This window comes from Malania oleifera, chromosome 11 (genome assembly GCF_029873635.1).
Source record: "Malania oleifera isolate guangnan ecotype guangnan chromosome 11, ASM2987363v1, whole genome shotgun sequence".
Lineage (NCBI taxonomy): Eukaryota > Viridiplantae > Streptophyta > Magnoliopsida > Santalales > Ximeniaceae > Malania > Malania oleifera.
In genome coordinates this window covers 43872572-43894643 of record NC_080427.1, presented here as the reverse complement: position 1 = coordinate 43894643, position 22072 = coordinate 43872572, and the positions used below count along the sequence as shown (strand labels likewise).

General features: G+C 35.5%; 1 protein-coding gene across 4 annotated transcripts in view; it reads left to right on the top strand.

Moving 5' to 3' along the window:
• LOC131167892 (transportin MOS14) overlaps nt 1-21790 on the top strand; it is a 148831-nt gene extending 127041 nt beyond the window's left edge. For 2 of the 4 annotated variants that reach the window (XM_058126952.1, XM_058126951.1), the window contains exons 17-24: nt 9841-9926; nt 10495-10682; nt 10808-10900; nt 17731-17918; nt 18370-18481; nt 19456-19613; nt 19970-20086; nt 21223-21790. In XM_058126952.1, the coding sequence (XP_057982935.1) occupies nt 9841-9926; nt 10495-10682; nt 10808-10900; nt 17731-17918; nt 18370-18481; nt 19456-19613; nt 19970-20086; nt 21223-21444 (1164 nt within the window). In that variant the 3' untranslated portion in view covers nt 21445-21790. Of the gene's footprint in view, nt 1-9840; nt 9927-10494; nt 10683-10807; nt 10901-17730; nt 17919-18369; nt 18482-19455; nt 19614-19969 lie in introns of all 4 variants that reach the window. The other 2 variants (XR_009140175.1, XM_058126953.1) reach the window with 2 other exon arrangements.
• Nucleotides 21791-22072: the final 282 nt, after the last annotated feature.

Below are 22072 nucleotides of genomic sequence, written 5' to 3'. Positions count from 1 at the left end.
CGTCATATGACCTCGTAAAGAGAAGAATGCATCCCTACACTCAAGACACTCAACACCTAAGAATTAAGGGACCCAAAATCTCTTAGAACATGAATTTCCACCTAACGGAAATCCTAAGTAATATTGAAAGGTCACTGTAAGATCCTATAACAGATAAGAGCAGCATACCTTGAACTCACCTCTGCACTCAAATTAATAGCAGCTAGACCTCACTTACCTAAATCAATCTTAAGCCCTGAGAATAATTCATACTGTAAAATATTGAGAATATCACGGAAGATGACCTATCATTCAAGAAGAGAATGTCATTTGTCAGCAAACTGCATATGAGATTTTTTAAAAATTAATTGGATACTTGGGAGCTTTTAGTGGGTATGTATTGGGGAATGGAGTAGGGAAAATGCAGTTTTGTGGGAAGACATATTGTCAGTGAGTAATAGATGGGATTACCCTTGGCCTTCGTGCATGATTGGAGGTTTCACTTTGGTGTCACACACTAGTGAAGGGAGCTTCATTGGAAGTTAATCAGGATGTCTCAAAAGAATTTGCTGATTTCATTCACTGTTATGCTTTATTTGGGTCTTCTTTTGTGAGTAGGATACAACTTTAGATGAACTCTTTTTGACAATTACAATGGATTCTTGACGTAGTGTTTCAAAAATCAATGTTCAACAAGCTACAGCTTCTATGATGAGTAATTTCTAATTTTGTTTTCTGCAGAAAGCATATACCATTTTTGGAAAATTGGCCATTAACCTTCTCTATATAGCTACAAATGACACTCCATATGATATGTTGGAAAGAATACTTTTAGATCTTTTAGTGGTACCTAGCTTGCCTAGAGAAAGTTCCGTTCTTTTTAACAGTAGTTGCTAGTTCCTATATCTAGTAAGTTGTATTGTTGATTATCTTCTTGTTAGAAGAAAGAGGCTATTTCATTATTTTTATTATTAGTATATAATAGGGCACACCTGGAGCTGAATGTAATGCTCCACAAAACTGACGCCTATTGCTCCCATTGGACCATTTGTATCTATATGCATTAGGACCCCGATTCATGGATCTCTCGGTTCAAGAAATAAAAATAAGAGGATCAAACCATCCGATTAGATTTCATCCAAATGTAAATCTAATAGTATATCAATGAAAATAACTATTCCGATTTCATCGGAATTGACGAATCAAGGAGTTTTTCCTATAAATTAGGATAACTCAAAAAGTTTTGTACATTCCCCATTTTTTTGGACAAAAACAAAATAGGTAAACTCTCTTTTGAATTCTCCGGACTAATGAAACTACTTTTTAGAAATTGGATGTGGAAAGACGCACATCCCATTGCACTGATTGGGGGCGTTCATTTCGTAGTGACTGAGGGGGTCGAAAACCAAGAAGTGAGTTATTTATACCAAGCATTCTTCTTACGGCTAGATCCAATCTCCTAGTCCTTGCGGAAAGGAAAAATAATTTCATGTATAGAATATCAAAACAAAAGTGATTCTTGTATTGTTGATTATCTTCTTGTTAGAAGAAAGAGGCTATTTCATTATTTTTATTATTAATATATAATAGGGCACACCTGGAGCTGAATGTAATGCTCCACGAAACTGGTGCCTATTTTTTTTCTCTTGCTTTCTTCTTTTCTTCTCTTTTTCTCTTCTTGTCATCTTCTCTCTAATTTTACAACATGGTATCACTGCATTAATCTGATTCTTCATAGTTGTTATCTACACACTCTAACATTCTTTCTTTTTCCTTAAATTCCCTAATCAGTTCTCAAATCTGATTTTCTGGTTGGTTTAAGAGTTGTTTAGGGACATCTTCCATCTTGGTTTGGCTGTGCAGCATCCTTGGTGTGTGCTTGTTGTGTTTCGCTCATGTGAAGTCAGTTATTCTCCATCTCTGGTATACTGCTGTGTGTTGGTGATTGAGTGCTTGCAATATTGTATCAGTTGCTGGTAGTTACAATTGGTGTTAAATGACTATTTCCTGTTTTTTCCAGCACTAGCTTCCAGTTGTTGCCGGCCATAACGCTTGTAGCTACTACACTGCCAAGTGTTTAATAAGTACATGTGGTGATTGTTCTGGTCTGTGCACTTCTGCTTGGTCTAGTAATTCCTCATAGGATATTGTAACTTTTAATTCTGTGGTCAAGCTGCCTCTTGAAGTTCTGGATTGTTGAATCTATGAAGTTTTGGTCTGTGCTTGTGTTGCTGCCTAATTTCGCATTCTAAGTGTGTTGTTTCCCAATACTAGAGTGTGCTGATTGTAGTGTACTGGGAGTGTGCTTCTTGGTCTAGCATACAGATCATAGCTATCAGATTGGATCCTTCAACTACCTGTTGTGGTCTCTGTCAATGTGTTTGTGGATTAATGTGGAAGGGAGATCCAAATATTTGTTGCATTCTCCTCCGTCTCCACACTCCAAGGGATATTAAGATTGGATGAAAGAGGATGATATATTGCTTGTGTTGTTGTGGAATAAGGTGGAACCACGAACTGCTGCGAACGAGATGTTTCATACAACACCCAAAGCTTCTCATAAGATAAAAATAAAACTCATGCTTTTAACCTATATGAAAAGTTCCTCAAATATGACCAAGAAGGTAGGTCCATTAATGAGTATTGTAGCACCCTGAAGGGGTATGTAAGAGGAATCCAACATTTATCAACCAGTTAGTTTGACATTAAGATGATTAAGAAGCAAAGAGCAGATTTCTTGGCTGCTAAGTTTTCAGTTGGGTTGATTCTTGAGCTTCAATCCATTTGCAATTAGATTATTGTCAATGAATGTGTACCATCTAATGGACGAAGCATATGCTAGAATCCAATGGAACATGGGTGGCTCTCAATCTTCTTCTCAGGCTTCGTCTGTGATACTTTGGCCATGATTAGCAGTACATTTAACTGTGGCCGAGGAAATGTTGGGGGATACTAAGGTTTGCATGGTGCTCGTGGCAAAGGTAGTGTATCAAAATGTGGAGTTCATCAAGGCAATTCTTGCATTTCACACATTGTGTCTTGGACAATCATTCTACTACTGATCATCATTGCGACCTCTATTGAAAATCTACTTCAGCTAAAAAGTCTCTTATTGAGGGTGATTCTACTATTGACACTTCAAGTGCATTTCATTGGGGAGTTTGTATGCCATCTATCGTGTCCCTAAAGTATAGTAATCTTGTCCACATGGTTCAACAATGCTATAGTGGCCCATTCAAGTACAGCTGGGCTTCTTGCCTCTTCATCCTCCTCACCCTACATTTTTTATTATGGTGCCTGTTAATAGTTATTTTAGTCTTTTAGTGTTATTATTAGGTGTGTTAGTATTTTAATTAGTGAGAGTTAGTACAGAGTATTATAGTCATTAGAATGTATTTGTTTTGTATTATAGATAGGGGGAGAGACCTATCTTCGAGTTAGGTCATTCATTTAATCAAAATCTCAACATGGTATCAGAGTGTGACCCAACCTAAGCACTATCACACTCAGCCGCTGCTGGGAAACACCCTCCCATTGCTCCCCTTCTCAAAACCACCCCAACCCTTCATTATTTCACAAAATCAACCATACAGCCAAAAACAAAGCCCTCTGAAACATAACCCTTCAAAATCTCATTGTCAGAAACCTCTGCACACGCTGCCACAAGTTAGCCAATTGCTGGTAGTCCCAACCCACGCACCGGTACGTAAGAGATTCCAACCACCTTTTTCTGATTTTTTTCCTGTCTCATGTTCCGATTCCTTCCCTCGACTGTATTATCAAGCTGTTGGGCATGTTTTTTTGCTAATAAAATATCCAACCTTTTTCAACTATGTACTCATGGTAATCAATTAGTAGTTGTTTGGTGTTTGTAAAGGCTTTCTGTGCGTTTCTTGGAGCAGTGGCAGTGTTCATAAGTTGATTTGTGAGGTTGTGGCAGTTTTATGTCAGTTTGTAGGTGGTCAACTCGTCCGTGGTTGTTTTGGTGTTTCATCTCATTTGTGATAGTCCTGATTAGTTTGATTGTTCTTCTTGTTTGACATTGGTGTGGCTACTGGTTTGTGTGTGTTGGATGGAGTCTATGAATTCCAAAAATATGTTTCCTTCACTGCTGCTATGAATAACAATTGAAAAGTTGGATGGAAAGATTTATGTTCAGTGGACCGAAGTTGTTCAGGTTTATTTAGCAAGAATAGGAAAATCTGAGCACCTGCTCCAATTTGATCCTTCTAATGAGAAAAGAAAAGAAGTGCGGATTCAGGAAGATGCTTTGATTGTTTCCTTCTTGTGGAATTCAATAGAACCTCAAATTCACAAATGTGCATGCATCTAGATACATGTAAGGAGATTTGGGATTATGCTGAGCTTTTGTACTCTGATAAGATTACACATATGTATGATTTATCACAGGAGTACTTTTAGTTACAATAGTGAGATATGAGCATTGCAGATCATTTTGAAGAGACGAAGCATATTCATGAGGAGCTTAACTTCGTGCAACCTATAACTGCCGATGTTCATGAGATGCAGCAATTGAGGGAGCAGATGACAATTCTTCAAGTTCTAGCGAGCTTGAAACCGGAGTTTGAGGTAGTTCTATCCCAGATACTTAGTAGTGCAAAGTTGCCATCATTAGCCTATGTTTATTCTCGTGTCCTTCGTGCTTCCTTTAGCACACATTCTATTGCTGTTGCATCTAGCTCTTAAGTGGACAACCTTTGCCACACATGGTGATTTTAGTTCTCTACCAAACAACCACAGAAGTTATCAAGGTCATTTGAGTAGTCATGATGGTAGAGATCGACGAGGTGGAGGCACTCCTCACAAGTGCACTCATTGTGGGCGAGGTAGTCATACTATTGAGAAGTGGGATCTCCATGGTAGACATTCACATGTTGACAATGTAGCCACCACCAAGTCCACACCTTTGGGGGTAGCCAATGCGGCCACCATTGACTCCATGCCTTTGGAGCCAAGTGGGAAGCATCATACAGTATCTAGTTAAGGGAAGAGTATTCCAAATTCAAACAGTATCAAGCATAACAACAAGCTTCTCTTCCCATTGCATCTCTTGCCCAAACAGGTAATTCCACAACACGCCTGTCAGCTAGTACTTCTCATCCTTGTCCTTGGGTCATAGACTCCTCTGCCACTGATTATATCACAAGTATGCCTAATTTCTTCTCTACTCTTCTGTATCCTGAAAATTTACCTTTTGTTACTCCTGATGATGGATCTACCACCATCATTAAAGGAATTGGGACTCTAAATCCCACTTCTTACATTTGTCTTACTTTGGTTTTGTATCTTCCCATGCTTCCTTTCAATCTTAGGTCCATTAGAAAGATTACCAAATCCATGATTGTTCAATAACATTCTTCCCTAATTATGTGGTCATTTAAGATTTGAAGACAAGAAAGACGATTGGCGGAGGGCATGAAGCTAGTGGACTTTATCACTTAGCCACTATCTCCTTCTACTGCCTGCACTTAGGGTTATCAAAATCCCGATCCGGATCGCACGATTCTAAGATCCTATGATCCATACTTGCCTAATAGATCTGGATCTTAAGTAGAATCTTAATAAAGTAGGATCCCAATAGGATCTTATCTAGATCATAGGATCTTAGGATCTCGATCCTACTTTTGTAATGGAATATGAATTTTTCCTATTTAGGATTTTAAAGAGAAAGGCCCAATATATATTTTATTGGTCCAAACACTTTACTTTTACATAGACACAAAATTTGGTCTAGTTGGCTCAAATATATCAAAATTAGGGCAACATATGAGCATGTTCTAGGATTTGTTCAATCCAAGTCAAAGCAGCTGAGCATCTCTTGAAAGCTCTCCTCCTTGAAAATTGAAAGCTTTTTGAGAGCTTAGAGATCTTGATAGACAGATCCTAGGTTGTCCATCAATAGGCTTGGATTGTTCCTTCCAGCAACGGTAAAGTTCAGTTGAGAGCTTTGAGATTAGTAGAGAGCTTCAACAAATAGGGAGTTTCATAGTCAAGCTAAGAGCTTAGAGTTGCAAGTCTGTAGCAGTTATGCGTTATTTTTGTAGTTCTTTTTTTTTTTTATTTTTTTCCTCTATTATTGACAAGCTAGAGACCTATATTTTTTCCCAAAGCAGAGAGCATATAGCTTTCTTTTTCCTCTTCCTTTCTTTGCCACTAACAAAAAGTTCTTCCTCTTCCATCTTTTTTTCCTTCCGCTTCTTCTTATGGTCTGATGACAAAACCACAAAAACTGAGAAATTTACGTCAGTTCATCGAATTAAGATTAGCAATTTCTTCTTCCTTCTTCTCTCCATTTTTTTTTTCTTTTCTTTTTAATTATAATTATTAAATATATAAGCTAGCAGCAGTCTGCCCTTTGCAGAGCACTTTGCAGTTCAGGTTATTTAGATTTATTTTTCTTTAGTTTTAGAATTGTTGAAGGAAAAACCTGCTAGGTGCTAGCTAGCTAGCTAACTACATTCTTGAAATTTGTTTTAATTTCTTGAACTTACTACCAAGTTTTAAGGATTATTTTATTGAGAGTTGTCATAAATTTCCAAATATATAAAATTTTAATTTATTTTATATTGCAAGTAGAATCTTATGATCCACGATCCGATCCTACAATCCGATCCTGCAGACCCTCACAATGATCCTGTGTAGTATCCTGATTCTAACAACCTTGCCTGCACTGTTGCTACCACACCTCTCCAAATTCATTGTTGCCTCGGCCATCCTTCGTTGGAAAAGTTGAAACCTCTAGTTCCTGATCGGAGTTATGTCTCTAATCTTGATTGTGAGTCTTGTTAGTTGGGAAAGCATCATCTTGTCGCTTTTGCTGCCCGAGTCAATAAATGAGCTGCAAGCCCTTTCATGTTAGTCCATTTTGATTTTTGGGGTCCTAGTAGAGTTATTTTCAAGTTGGGTTTCCTGTACTTTGTAAACTTTGGGAAGTTCGATATGCAGCTTGGTAATTTGTTTACCAAACTTTGAGGGTTGCTTATGTTAAACTTATTTGTAACAAGTTAGGAGCATATGTTAATTAGTGAGAGTTAGTTAGGGTACTATGGTCATTAGAATGTATTGTCTTGTATTATAAATAGGAGAGACCTATCTTTGAGTTAGGTCATTCATTTAATCAAAATCTCAACAGTGCCCTGTCCCGTATGATAGGTAGGTTTAAGTTATTTCAGCCCATGAAGCTGACTACTTTACACTCTAGGGTTACTCTTGCCCATGATTCGATTGCACCAATCTCTAGTTATGGCAGTATTCTTTCTTTTCCTTCTATTCCTCTTTATTCTGCATTATATATGCCTAAATTTTAGTTGAGCTTCTTATCTATTAGTCAACTAACTAAATCTCATACTTGTTTTGTCACCTTCTTTCCTTCTCATTGTGTTATTTAGGATTTCTAGACGAAGAAGTGGATTGGTGGAGGGCTTGAGAAGGATGGCATCTACTACTTCAATGATGGTGCTGGTAGATTAGTTCTTGCCATACGGCTTCTTCAATTTGTACTCATGGCGTTTCTTTGAATCAGTACCATGCTCACATTTTGATCATCCATTCCTTCAAAAAATGCTATAAGTTTTTCTTATGTTTAATCTTTCTCGTTTAAGTGTTCTACGTTTCAATTAGGCAAGCATATTGGGACATCTTTTCCATCTACAGTTGTGTCTAATAGTAAATTTTCTCTCATTCATTTAGATATTTGGTGTCCGTGTAGACTCAAGAATTTGGCTGGTCATTCAATATTTTGTGTGCTTTTTGGATGACTTTTCGTATATGACCTGAATATATTTGTTAAAAGATAAGTCTGAATTTCTTATTGTATTTAAAAAAATCTACAAGGAAATAAAAACTCAATTTGGCATTAGTATTCAATTTTTTAATCTAGCAATGCTCTTTAATTTTCTATAAATGAACTTCAATATTTTTTCTTGGCTAAAGGAATTATTTATCAAACATCATGTGTACATACCCCTTGGCAGATTGGAGTAGATGAACAAAAATAGATATTTACTTGACATAATATGGGCTCTACTCTTTCATATGCATGTTCTGAAAACCCTTCGGATTAATGCTCCTCTTACAACTTGTTTTCCACCTAATAGGATGCCCTCCATTATTCTTGGGGGACAAATTCTCTTCTCTGTCATGTACCCACAATTGTCCATGTTCTGTATTGTGCCTTGAGTATTTGGGTTGGGTGTGCATGATTTGTTCATGTTATATACACATCAAGACAATTTCTCTCACACTACTAAATGAGTCTTTGTTGGATGCTCGAGAACCTAGAAAGGATGCACATGTTATGATCCCCACACAGAAAATATGTTAGTGCGGATGTCACCTTTTTTAGGGACACCTTATTTCTCTTGGGTCGGTTCACTTTGGATGAGTATATTTTGAGTCCATTTTGATTTCTTATCCCCCCATTCCCCCTGTCTGTTGATTCTTCTGTTCCTACGTTTATGCCTTTCAAGCAAACTTTTGTTCCTCTTCCAAATTTATCAGTTACTGACCCAAATAAACATTTGAGGGTTTCTGAGGGCAAAAGCAGGCACAAACATCTCGTTCCAACTTGCTGATTTATTGACTAAAGCCTCCGGTGGTGCTCAGGTTAAATTCATTTGTAACAAGCTAGGAGCATATGATATCTTTGCTCCAAGAGGAAGTTTTACTAGTTATTTTAGTTATTTAGTATTCCTGATGTTTGTTATTATTGTGCTAGTAAGCGTCAGTTAGTGCATGAGTTACTAAGGATAGTGTGGTCATTGTTATGTACTTGTCAAATATTCTAAATAGAGGCAGGGAATTTAATCCCTTTATATATATTGGAGAAGGTGCTAAGCCTTTTAGAGACAAAGTAAGAAAATTATTAGAAAAATTTGTAAATATACGAGAAGCCATGATATATATTATTAATCATAATATGCACATATATATATGTTTTTTAAAAAAAAAATTGCAGGGAGGGACCATGGCACACCCAGGCTCCTTCTTAGCTTCATCCATGCCCTCCCAGACCCCCAATTGCCTTGTGCACTAGGTGTTACTTTTAGTATTTCAGTTTTTCCAGTTAAAACAGCTTTTATTTTTCAAAACTGAACCAAAAGCAAAAAATTGATTTTTTTATTTTTAATTTTGGAAACCAACTTATCAAAATTTTCAAAACAATCTAACCTAATTGTTCTAGTTTGGTTGGTTATTTCAGTTTTAACCTAGTAATGCACAACCCTTATTTGAATTCCCTCAAGCTGAAGCTCATAGTAGCTTCTAAAAGTCAAAGTAAGAAGGTGCTAAGCCTTTTAGAGACAAAGTAAGAAAATTATTAGAAAAATTTGTAAATATACAAGAAGCCATGATATATATTATTAATCATAATGTGCACCTATATATATGTTTTTAAAAAAAAAATTGCAGGGAGGGACCATGGCACACCCAGGCTCCTTCTTAGCTTCATCCATGCCCTCCCAGACCCCCAATGGCCTTGTGCACTAGGTGTTACTTTTAGTATTTCAGTTTTTCCAGTTAAAACAGCTTTTATTTTTCAAAACTGAACCAAAAGCAAAAAATTGATTTATTTTTAATTTTTGAAACCAACTTATCAAAATTTTCAAAACAATCTAACCTAATTGTTCTAGTTTGGTTGGTTATTTCAGTTTTAACCGAGTAATGCACAACCCTTATTTGAATTCCCTCAAGCGGAAGCTCATAGTAGCTTCTAAAAGTCATTGAGCTGTTGAATTTATTTACAAAATAAATAAATAAATAATAATCCAAAAAACTGAAATCATTCAAATTTAGATCTGAATCATAGCTAGCTCATTGATTTTTCTTGCTTTCATCTTTCAGATTGATGAAGATAAAACTCAGCCCCTGAAAGAAAAGCCAGCCACTTACATGCAAATTTTGGACTCTGCAGCAAGAGGATTGTACAGGTTTGTTTGTTGTTAGACATGCTGAACTGAAAATACTGCTTTCTAATTTAAAATGGTCCTAATATTTTATTTCTTATTTGGTGGAAAAGCATTTGTGATAAAAGCCTAAAATCAGGGTGTCTTTATTGAAGAGTAATGTTGTTTTTTTTGTTTTTTGTTTTTTGGCATTATGGATGTGTTGTTTCTTCCCAATTGACGTGGAACCTCTTCCTGTTTTAACATTTATTTTCTCCTTGCAAAATATGAGGGTATACATGTTTAAGCTTGATATACATTGTTGGCCCGCAATCAAAGTTTAAGCTTTTAGGTACGGTGGTAATCTAACATGGTATCAAAGCTCCAAGAGGTGCTGTTCCTTCTAATGGGTGTTGTTTATTGTTTATTTCTACGTTTGTGTGTAATTGGGCTGCACATGCGGGGGAATTTCAAGCTTGATATACATTGTGCTACAACCTAACATCTTAAGCTTTCATGTTAAGTGGCAATCTGATGCATATATTTGCAGTTTCTTACGTAGTTGTGTTGCATTAACATACTCCAGCTAAAATGTCCTATTATTTAATTGCAGGATGGGAACTGTATTCAGTCATGTTGCACCAATTCTGCCTACTTGTCCCACTGCAGATGATCCTCTTCTTGTACTACTGAGTGTTTTTTGGCCCATGCTAGAGAAACTTTTTAGTTCTGAACACATGGAGAATGGTAATGTGTCAACAGCAGCTTGCCGGGCTCTTTCACAAGCAATTCAGTCATCTGGTATTCGGGCTTTTATTTGTTTATTTGTTGTACATTGAGAATTGATTTTGCATTTTCTCAGCAAGCTTGGAGTTTTCTGGGCCCTTAGCTTTTCATACCATATCTGAACAATTTCGTTTCCTCAGGCCAGCACTTTGTTACATTGTTGCCCAAAGTACTAGATTTCCTATCAACAAAATTTATGTCCTTCCAAAGTCATGAATGCTACATTAGAGCAGGTAAGATTTCGGTTTATAATGAGGTGCAACTGATTAATGCTGGTGGTGTTGGTGTTGAATTTGGAGTTTTATCTGAGTAGCATTTATTGTAGAATGGTAAAAAGGGTTCATAGAGCTGATCCACATAGTAGAACTGTAGTAGTAGTTGTTCTTCATTATGTTATTGTATCTAAGTTGCATCTCGCATGAGAAATGCAAACTGATATGCCTAGAACGGTAATGTCTGAGATATAGTTGCCATCATAATTCAATGCACTGTGGCCCTGGAATAGGTTTTTAAATACTGTTACTTTGTGATGTTTTTCATCTGTTGCTGGCATCCACATTTTTCCTGCAGTAAAAGTTGGAATATATATATATATATACGCTATCTATAAATACATATTAGAAAGATAATGTGGGGGAGCTTATCAATTTGCTATGGCTCTACATACACTGCAAAATACCAACCCAGAAAAAAAAAAAAATTGCTGCAATGAGACACTTATCTAAACATGTAAAACAGATAACCACTTCCATTTACATTTCCACAGAGATCATAGTTTTCCTCCACTTATAGGCCAGAGCATTTTATTTGTCCATAGTACTTAATACTGTCCCTTGAGCTTTTTTTACCCTTGCTGCTAGGACTGCACGCGGTTCGGTGCGGTTCGGTTTTGGCCAGAACCGAAAACCGAACCAAAATTTTCGGTTTTGGGGTTTCCAAACTGAAACCGAAACCGAACCAAAATTATGCTTTAATTGAAAACCGAAAATGTGGCGGTTCAGTTGCGGTTTTTCGGTTTTAAACCTATTTTTTTTACAAAAAAAATAACTTTTATTTTTCATAAAGTTGTTGAAAATTTATTGAGCATTTTAATTTTTTATAGGGACTCATAATTTTAACAAAATAAAATCTTTTGGGCACTTAACAAAAATAACCTTTATTTTTCATAAAGTTCTTCAAAATTTATTGAGGATTTTTATTTTCTATAGTGGCTATTTGGCTATATTGCATGCTATCTTTTTACTAGCCATATTATATATATATATATATATATATATATATATATCTTATATAAATCGGTTTTTTTCGTTTCAGTTTCAACATAAAACCGAAACCGAACATTTTTATTTTTAAAAACAGAAACCGAAAAACCGAACTGTTTATGGTTTCGGTTTGGTTTCAGTCTGGTTTTCGGTTTTTCGGTAATTTTTGTACACCCCTACTTGCTGCATCCAGTTCTATAGTTAGCATCTGGATCCAATACATAGGCGCAAGCTCTTAAATATCAATTTCAGCTAAAATTTCAAGGCTTTACAAATATGGAAATTTCAATGGAAATATCTATGTAAATGTCAACTTTGATTTGATTTTTAAAAATAATGGAAATCTAGTTCTAAAGTATGGAATTCTTTTACGAAACTTTAGAAACTATTAATAGACATAATAATGTAAGGTTTAGAAATAAAATATTATAAACAAACTACATCAAAGGACAGTCATGCACTGTATTGTAATAATCATATTAAACATATTCCACTAATATAAATGAAAAATATTATTTAGTATGAATATGCACATAATTTAGACATAAATAGTCAAATAAAATGTTGTAGCTATTAAGTTTCATTTTTCATATAATTTCAAAATTTTGGAAGCTATAATTCATATCCTTCTTATAATAATCTTTAGTTTCACTGAAAAAGAAGATAAATTAAGAGAGAAATTTTTTAGGTTTTGGATTTTCAAATTTGATTTTCAAAAAATTTTCATCCTTTAGTTAAAATTTTGACAAATTTTGAGATTTAGATAAATTTTGGATGATTTGTGAAAAATTTCAACAGAAATCAACTGCCATTTCATTTCAAGGATGGTAGAAACCAAAATTTTCAACAATTTCATGGAAATTTAAGACCATGTGTAAGACCTGCTGTTATTCTGCACAGAAAATGCCAAAAAATAAGGGAGGCAGCTTAGATGGTTTGGACATTTGTAACCGAGGCCGCCTAGTAGAGCACCTGTGAGGTGGAGTGAGTTAGTTATTGTTTCTGGCATGAAAAGGGGCAGGGATAGGCTTAAAATAACTTGAAATGAGATTGTGAGGAAGGATTTAACAGTCCTTAATCTAATAGAGGAAAATTCTCTTGCTTGGGTGAATTGTCAGAAAAGGATTCATGCAGCCGACCCCACCTAGTGGGACTTATGGCTTCTTCTTCTTGTTTTTTTGTTGTTTGTTGTATTATCCAACTATTGAAGTCTTAGAAGTTGACATTGTAGGAGTCTTATAGAGTAGTAAAATATGAAGAAAACAATGCTCTAAACAAATTCATATGGCTGTGATAAATCAACATGCTGATCGGATTTTGGATAGGGGAAAAAAAAAAAGATTAATGGAATGAGAGAAGAGAAAATCCAAAAGGGAGGACAAGGCATCCTAAACAACAACAAAAATAACAAACCAAGCCCCCAGGGCGTGGTTCAGTTGGCAGGGCGGATCCTGGGAGTGCCTTTCACGAGGTCAGGGCTTTCTCCCCTCATGGGTTCGATTCCTGTTGCTGGGCTCCTGATTTACCTCCTCATGGTGTTGTGGGGCCACTCCATGGGGCGTGGGATTAGTCGCGGACTGTCAAAACGGACGTGGACACCCAGGACGTCACCTAAAAAAAAAAAAAAATAACAAACCAAGCCTTAAGTCCCTCAAGGTTGGTGGACAAGACATCCTCCTAAAAAAAAAATAAAAGTGAAGACAAAATTCCTCCAAAAAAATTAAAGATGAAAAATCACATCAAAGAAACTCTGCAATCACACTACAAATTGCCTACAGGAAGAAACCCTATAAGCACCAAAAGAAAAGACCCTAAGTGAAGCTAAGGATCTATGCCCCAAAGCAAAAGAGGAGTGAATTGATCCCAAAAAATCCTATTGTTTGTCTTAGTCCACAACTCCCAAAGAATGGCAAGCCAAGTTTATCTCCACAAAATCCCTTTTTTCTCCCAAACCCACAGAAATCATTCTTCATAAAACCTCCCACATTAATTCTTCAATCTTGAATTTAGATTAAGGAATTTTTGCAATCCCTCGTTGCTTAAATATTCCTTGATTGATTTTTGTTAGCAACATCAAATTTTTGGCACCAAAAGGTACTTATTGTAATATTTTCAGTCAGCTGTCATAACCTTTTTGTTTCAGCCGCCGGTGAGATCTCCTCTTTTGTTATTACTTTTCTTATTACTGTATTATTATTTTTCCAATAGGTGGTTAGTAGTGGAGAGTTTGTGTTTATGATTTGTATGCTTAATATATGCATTTATTGTGTTTTCCATTTGCAAGTCTTGGAGTATACAAAATTTTTCAAAAAAATACTATTGAATGTTTAAAAAAAATAAAATAAAATTAGTCTAGCTTTGATTCACATCTGAAATTGTATGCTTTAGATTTTTGAAATGCATTGTATTGCTTGTGTGGTTTCTACTAGTTGTAGGGTGTGATCTAGAAAATTGTCTATGTGAAATAAGTTTGCAAAAAAAAAAAAAAAAAACTCAAATGTGTACTTCGCCTGTGTAACACAAATTATCTTTATACACTGCCTGTCCCAAGTCCAAATAAAGGAGCAGGGTTGTGTTAACTAGCTAACAGTCAGTGTGAAACTTTGTCAGATCTTATTAACATGAATTCTTACCAAAACTAGGTTAGGGGAATAGACCAGGTCAGCATAGAAGGGAGGGGTAATAAGTTAGCACAAGAAAATAAGATTAGATTAGGAACTTGGAATATAGGAAATCTTATAGGAAAAAGTATGAAAATGGTGAAAATAATATTTAGAAGGAAAGTTAACTTAATTTGCCTTCAATTGACGAAATTGGTAGGAGAGAAAGTTAGAGAAATTGAAAAATCAGGATTTAAAGTACACTGTTAAAGGGAAACATAAAAATAGGGTGGGAATTATTATAGACAAAGACATTTAAGATAATATAGTAGATGTTAAAAGAATAGGGGATAAGATTATTAAAATGAGGATAACTTTAGGCCTGGAGATAGTTAACATCATTAGTGCATATGCTTCCCAAACGTGCTTTGTAGAAAATCTTAAAAGAAAATTTTGGAAAATATGGATAGTGTTTTACAAGGGATGCCCCTCTATAAAAAGACATTCATAGAAGCTGATTTGAATGGATATATTAGAAAGGATAATATAGGCTATGAGAGGATACATGGAGGCCTTGGATATTGAGATAAAAATGAGACTAGTGATGCAATCTTAGATTTTTACGATTTGGTTATATTGATTCATTGAATACTTGTTTTATAAAAAGAGAAAAAATATTTAATAACTTTCAATAGTGGGTATAATAAAGGACAAATAGATTTCTTCTTAACTAAGAACGAGGATCGTCTATCTTGTAAGGAGTGTAAAGTTATCCTAGGTGAGAGTTTGGCAACACAACATAGTCATAGTATTATAAATCAATACAAGAGAAGTAGATGGTGGAGCTTGAAGAGAGATAAGATAGTAAAATTCAAAAATAAAATGATCAAAGAATGTGATTGGACAGTTGGGCATAAGGCGGATACTAATACCGTTGGCAATAAAATGGTTAATTCTATCGTAAGGATAGGAAAATAGGTTTTAGGTGAGTCCAAAGGAAGATACTCGGGTAGTAAAGAAAGTTGGTGGTGGGATCAAGAAGTTTAAAAAGTTGTTAAGGGAAAAAAGTAAATTTGTATAAAATATGGCAAAATTGTACTAATATAGAAAATATTGAAAAATAAAAAGAGACGAGAAAAAATGTGAAATAGACTATTATTGAAGGTAGATATAGAGCTTATAATACTTTATATACTAGACTAGATACAAAAGAAGAAGAAAAAGACATTTATAAACTTCATAGAGTTAGAATATTTTTAGGTGATGTAAAATGTATAAAGGACGAGAATGATAATGTATTAATTAGATAAGAAGTCATAAAAGAGAAGTGGCGAAAATATTTTGATAAGTTGTTTAATGAAAACCAATATGAAAGATTAAATTTGGAAGTGACAAATGACAAGACTAAAAATAGGAGATTTATTCATAAAATTTGAGTCCTTCAAGTTAAGACGGCATTAAAAAAATGAAAAATGGAAAATTTATAGGAATAAATAAAATACCAATTGAAGTTTGAAATTGTTTAGGGGATAAAGGAAATATTTGGTTAATAATCTATTCAACACTAATATAAAAACCAAGAAAATGTCCGAAGAATGGAGGAAATGTAGGTTAGTACATTTATACAAAAACAAAGGCGATATTCAAAACTATAATATCTATCGTGGAATTAAGATTATGAGTCATACGATGGGAAAGGGTAATACATAGATTAAGACTAGAAACGAGGATTTCAAAAAATCAATTTGGTTTTATGCTTGCAAGATCAACAGCAGAAGTTATTATCTTTTAAGAAGTTTAGAGAAAAGAAAAGGGACTTGGATATGATTTTTATTGACCTAGAGAAAGCATATGATAGAGTACCTTGGGAAGTTCTTTGGTAGGTTTTAGAAAAGAAGGGGGCATGCAGTAGGTATACTAAGGTCATTAAGGATACGTATGATAGAGTAGTGACAAGTGTTAGGACTATAGGAGGAGAATCTAGAGATTTTCAAATTACAATAAGTGTACATTAAGGTTCTACTTTGAGTCCTTATCTTTTTGCTTTAGTGATTGATGAACTTACTAGGAATATCCAAAATGAGATTCCTTGGTGTATGTTGTTTGCAGATGATATCATGTTGATTGATGATAGTAGGAGCGGAGTGCAATCTTACTAGAATTTTAGACCACATTAGAGTCTAAAGGGATTAGGATAAGTAGGAAGAAGATAGAATATATGAAATGTATTTTTAGTAATGTAAGGAGTAGTAGTGGAAAAAAGATTAAACTTGATAATCAAGAGATAAATAGCACTAATAGATTTGGATATCATGGATTTTTATTATGTAAACAAAAAGGAAAATTGAAGAATATGTAACACATAAAACAGGTTGGATAAATGGAGGAATGTGTCAAGTGTGTTTGTGATCATAAAATACCCTTAAAATTAAAAGAAAATTTTTATAAGATAACTATAAGGCCAGCTATGCTTTATGTTTCAGAATATTGGAGAACTAAGAAACATGTACAAAAAATAAAACTTGCTCAAATGCGAAATGTTAAGGTGGATGAGTGGTATAACATTAAAATATAAAATAAGAAACAAGCATATACCCCGTAATTTAGACATATTACTAGTTGAAGACAAGATAAAGGAGGGACGACTTAGATAGTTTGGGCATTTGAACCGCATGTCTAGTAGAGCATATGTGATAAGGAGTGAGTTAGTTATTGTTTCTGGCATGAAAAGGAGTAGAGGTAGGTTTAAAACAACTTGGAATGAGGTAGTGAGGAAGGATTTAATTGCCCTAAATCTAATAGAGGAAAACACTCTTGAATGGGTGAATTTGCAGAAAAAGATTCATGTAACCAATCCCACCTAGTGGGGCTTAAGGCTTCTTGTTATTGTTGTTTGTTGTTATTGTACCCACGCTCACCAAAAGGGGTGTAACCTCTTGCACAAGATTAATATATATTTGTTCATTTCTATTTAATAAAAAAATAAAAATAAAAATAAAAATAAAATAAAAACCTGCTTTTATACCATTTCATATAAACATGTTTATTGTGATATTTTAGTGCACAAGTTTTATAATAAAGAGCTCTCGGATGACAGTTCCCAATTATTGGTTTATATATTACCTTCTTTGATTGATGCAGTAAATTAAATGCATTACTTAATCTTATTTTTTCCATGGGGCACATGAAAATCTTTTTCAGCTTCCACCGTCATTGAAGAATTTGGTCATAAAGAGGAATATGGAGCTCTATTTGTCAGCACTTTTGAAAGATTTACTTGTGCAGCATCAGTGATGAGTCTCAATTCTTCATATATATGTGACCAAGAGCCTGATCTGGTGGAGGCCTACACGAATTTTGCATCTACATTTGTTCATGGCTCTCCAAAGGTTTGGTTACCTTTAAAATTATTTCCAGTTATGACGTTTTTCCCCCTGTTTCTTCTCTCCTCGTTTCTTTTTTCTTTTTCTTTTGGAGAGAGGGATATATAACTATGTATGTATAGACGCAAACAGAGAGAGAGAGAGATTCATACTACGGCCATTTCATTTTGGTAATTTATATCTTAAAGCGAAACAAATCGCGTGACTTTCCTGCTGCACGATGTTTCTCAGTCATCTAAAATCCATCCTTGCTAACCATTTAATTTTTAGTTCTTGTGCTGCTTTTTCTTTTGTATTCTTAGTAGGAATTTTTCTTTCCCTTTTATTTTTTGACTGCTGGGAGAGAGAGAATCTGTTCGAATATTGCTCATTTTCCTCTTGGCATTTTTATTCTGGTGATTTATATGTTGAGGAGAAACAGATCATTTGATTTGTCCTGCTATGTTATGTGCATCAGGAAGTACTGTTTGCATCTGGTTCCCTACTTGAAGTGTCCTTCCAGAAGGCAGCAATATGCTGCACAGCTATGCATCGTGGAGCAGCTCTTGCTGCAATGTCATATATGTCATGTAAGACATAGTGCACTAGCACTGTTCTCCTTTTCTCCTTGTCTTATCGGATACAAGAGCCAGGAATGATAAATTAGTTCCTGCAATATTAAACTTGCTTTTCCATTTCAACCATTTTTGAATCCATACAAGCTGTGAATGAGATAAAAATGATATTTTAATCCTTCTTTCCATTAATAGCTTGTCCCTGCCTACTCAAATCTATTTTGTCCATGTACTCTTCTGCTTCCTCTTGAACCTTCTGGCACCAAGCACTGGTGTGCACTTGTGCTGTGGTGCTGAAGCAACCAAACCAGGTTCTTAAAAATAACAATTGGATGCTTAGATGGCCTTGCAGTTCATTGAGTTCAATCTATCAATATTCGCGCTGCATAGTTTGCTGAAGTTCAAAAGATTGAAATAGAACTTCTCTGACCTGACTTGCTGGTGGTGCCAACTCTCTGCATCGTAGACTTACTCTCATTATCAGTATATAGAGTATCCTCATGTTCTACCCTTTGGATGGTTTGATTCCCGGCTCTGTGTGGCTATAACATTGTGGTGCCTCTGGGTCGTGTATGGATTAGAATTCACTGAAGATTTGCAGGATTAGAATTCACTGAAGATTTGCCCTCAAACTTGTCTGCATCCAACTGTACATGAGGCCTTGACAACCAGGGAGGCGATAATTAGTTTTGTCATTTCTTATATTTGTATCATCATAACGCAAGCTGTTAGGGACTTCCATTGTATGTTTCACACCTGCCTTCCACCCCGCATCCCCACACCTACCCAAAAAGCAACACTCCTGCATGAGTCAAATATATAATTTTTTCTTGCTAAATTAGTGAAACTGTTATATTTTTATTTTTTTCATAAAATGTTAGCATAAATCATTGCTGATTTTTCCATTTGCAAGGTTAATGCTTTTTCATATGGACTGGTTTTAATTTGGTGATGCATATAATTACCCTACTTGCTTTTGGAACTTCTAGGTTTCTTGGAGGTTGGCCTTGCCTCTTTGTTGGAATCTAGGACAAATATCTGTGAAGGATCATTCAGTGCCATGGTTATTCAGATCGTATCTCGCAGTGGCGAGGGACTTGTATCAAATGTGGTGTATGCCTTGCTTGGTGTTTCAGCAATGTCAAGGGTAAGTAAATGCCTCCTTGAATCTCAAATGTGTGTATCTTGCAGCCTCACCCAATGCTTTACATGAACAAGGATATGAAATGTTGGGCTTTGGCAAGTTTGAGGGCACATAGCCCACCAGGCATTTTAGAGGATTGGATTAGTATTGTTCATATGTAGGAAGACTCAAAGCAATGAAACTAATGAGCCCTGGTTGGGATTTGAGGTTTAATATATCTAAACAATTAGACTGAGGTGGCCTGACCCATGAATATATTAAGAGAAACAATTACATTTGACTTTGAATTCTATTTAAATTCGGTGGCCTCATTGAATATCTACCCAGCTAATAATGATATTGCTCTATATTGATTATAGGTTCACAAGTCTGCAACAATCATGCAACAATTAGCTGCGGTTTGCAGTTTAAGCGAGAGAACGACGTGGAAAGCTATACTTGGCTGGGACTCTTTGCGTGGATGGTTACACTCAGCGGTCTCTCTCACTCTCTCTCTCACACACATAAAAATTGCACATATATATACAACATAGCAGCTAAAAAATCTGCATCAAAGTGAGTGGGATTGGGTGGTCAAATTTTCAAGTTAAATGGTGACATGCATACTATGGAACTATGAATCCAAAACATGTTACTTATAGAAAACAATGTCTATAAAAGATTGTATTTAGCTTATTTATACATGTTAGCCCGTTGGTTTCATTGGTTCTTTTTAAACAAATAAGCTTGGAACATACCATAGCTAGCCTATTGTCTGCTCTGATGTTCGTTTTAAGTGGCAGCCAGTATGTAGATTACATTGGTGGTAGTCTCTCAAGAGTATGGCTTGGAAATGTGATATGGATCCTTCAACTGAGACATGCCAACTGTTATTGTACTGACCAGACCACAATAAAATAAAAGAAAAACATGTGAATGACTTGAAACTAAATTGGGAACTGCTAGAGCATTGGCACTGTGCTATTAAGAGAGTAGTGCTACAGTAGGCTTTGGTCCATCAATCATCCATCTTGAAAAGGAACTTGTTTCTAATGAAGGAGCCTTGGCAGGTTGAGCATTTATTTTGTGGATAAATCTGCTGTAGCTCATCTGCTTCAATCCAAATGCTTCCACTAGATAGATTACCCAATCACTTTACCCAAATTTGCTTATTCTGGTTGCCTCTCTGTACTTAACATCTAACACTTCTTTAATATCATCTAGTTGTACCTTGGGTAATTGCTAAATTTGATCTGGAACTGCAACCACTTCTCTATCAATTCCCTCAATTCCTTCATTTGAGTGTAGATCACTGACATTGAAGATTAATGGTTGTCTTTTTTAATCAGATGGCAACCCTATCTGATAGGAATAGGAACTAATCTTCTTTAGCACCTTCTATGGTCCCATTTTCTCAACTTGAATTTGTGGAAAGTGCCTCCAGGAAATCAATCTTGCCTTAGGTGCATAAGTACCAAGTGCCCCTTTCAAAGTCTTTAGCTGTCAGTATTGATTGGATGTGGCCACATAAGAGTTGTTGGTTGTTCATTTCATTTTTCTAATTGAATATTTCCCCGTGAAATTTGTTTCCTTTTTTAATTTCATATTATTTGACTTCTTGAATTATCATCAGGTGCAAGCTTTACCAATTGAGTACCTAAAGCAGGGGGAGGCAGAAACTTTAGTACCAGTTTGGTTGAAGGCCCTTGCCGATGCAGCCTTTGATTGTCTTGAGAGCAGAAGCTATTGTGGAGGAAAGAGCAACCATAGCCATATGCAGGGGAAAGGGGGAAAAGTTCTAAAACGTTTAGTCCGAGAATTTGCTGATAGTCATCGCAATGTTCCAATGACTTGATTGGCAATACAATGGCTGATCTAGCATGTAGCTCTGAGAGCTACCACGACACACCACCTGTAACATTTTTTGTAAATTGATGATTTATTTTCAAGCTCAATTGATCTTTGGGCCTATCAACTAGAATATTGTCTCCAGTATGATTTTTTTTCTTGGAATTCGATCTTTTTGTACAGGCATCATTTCCCTAGGGGAGAAAAGATGGGGTGGGGGGTTGGTTTGGTGAGTAGTTGGATATACCTGATGCCCAACTATACAAGAGATTAAAGACATTTGTTGTTACTTTAATACAAGTATATCTGTCAAGTTAATAATAGGAATTTACATTGTCCTTTTGTGGGTGAAACTGAATGTGTCTTGTTTTGTAACATTATGCCTTCTAAGTTGAGTTTTATTGCCTTGTCTTTTCGCTGTGGAATTTGAGTTGGCATGTAGTTATAATTATCATCGTAACTATTTATTTTTTCAATTGAGTGTCATGTCCTCACAGTTATCTTTGATGGGTTGTGAGGTTATAAACTTAGGATCCCAACATTATGCGGTTTGGACCATCTTAGTTGGATCTCTTATGTTAACATGGCGTGGGTGTGGAAGATCCTAGGTTCAAATCTAACTAAGCCTTGTCTTA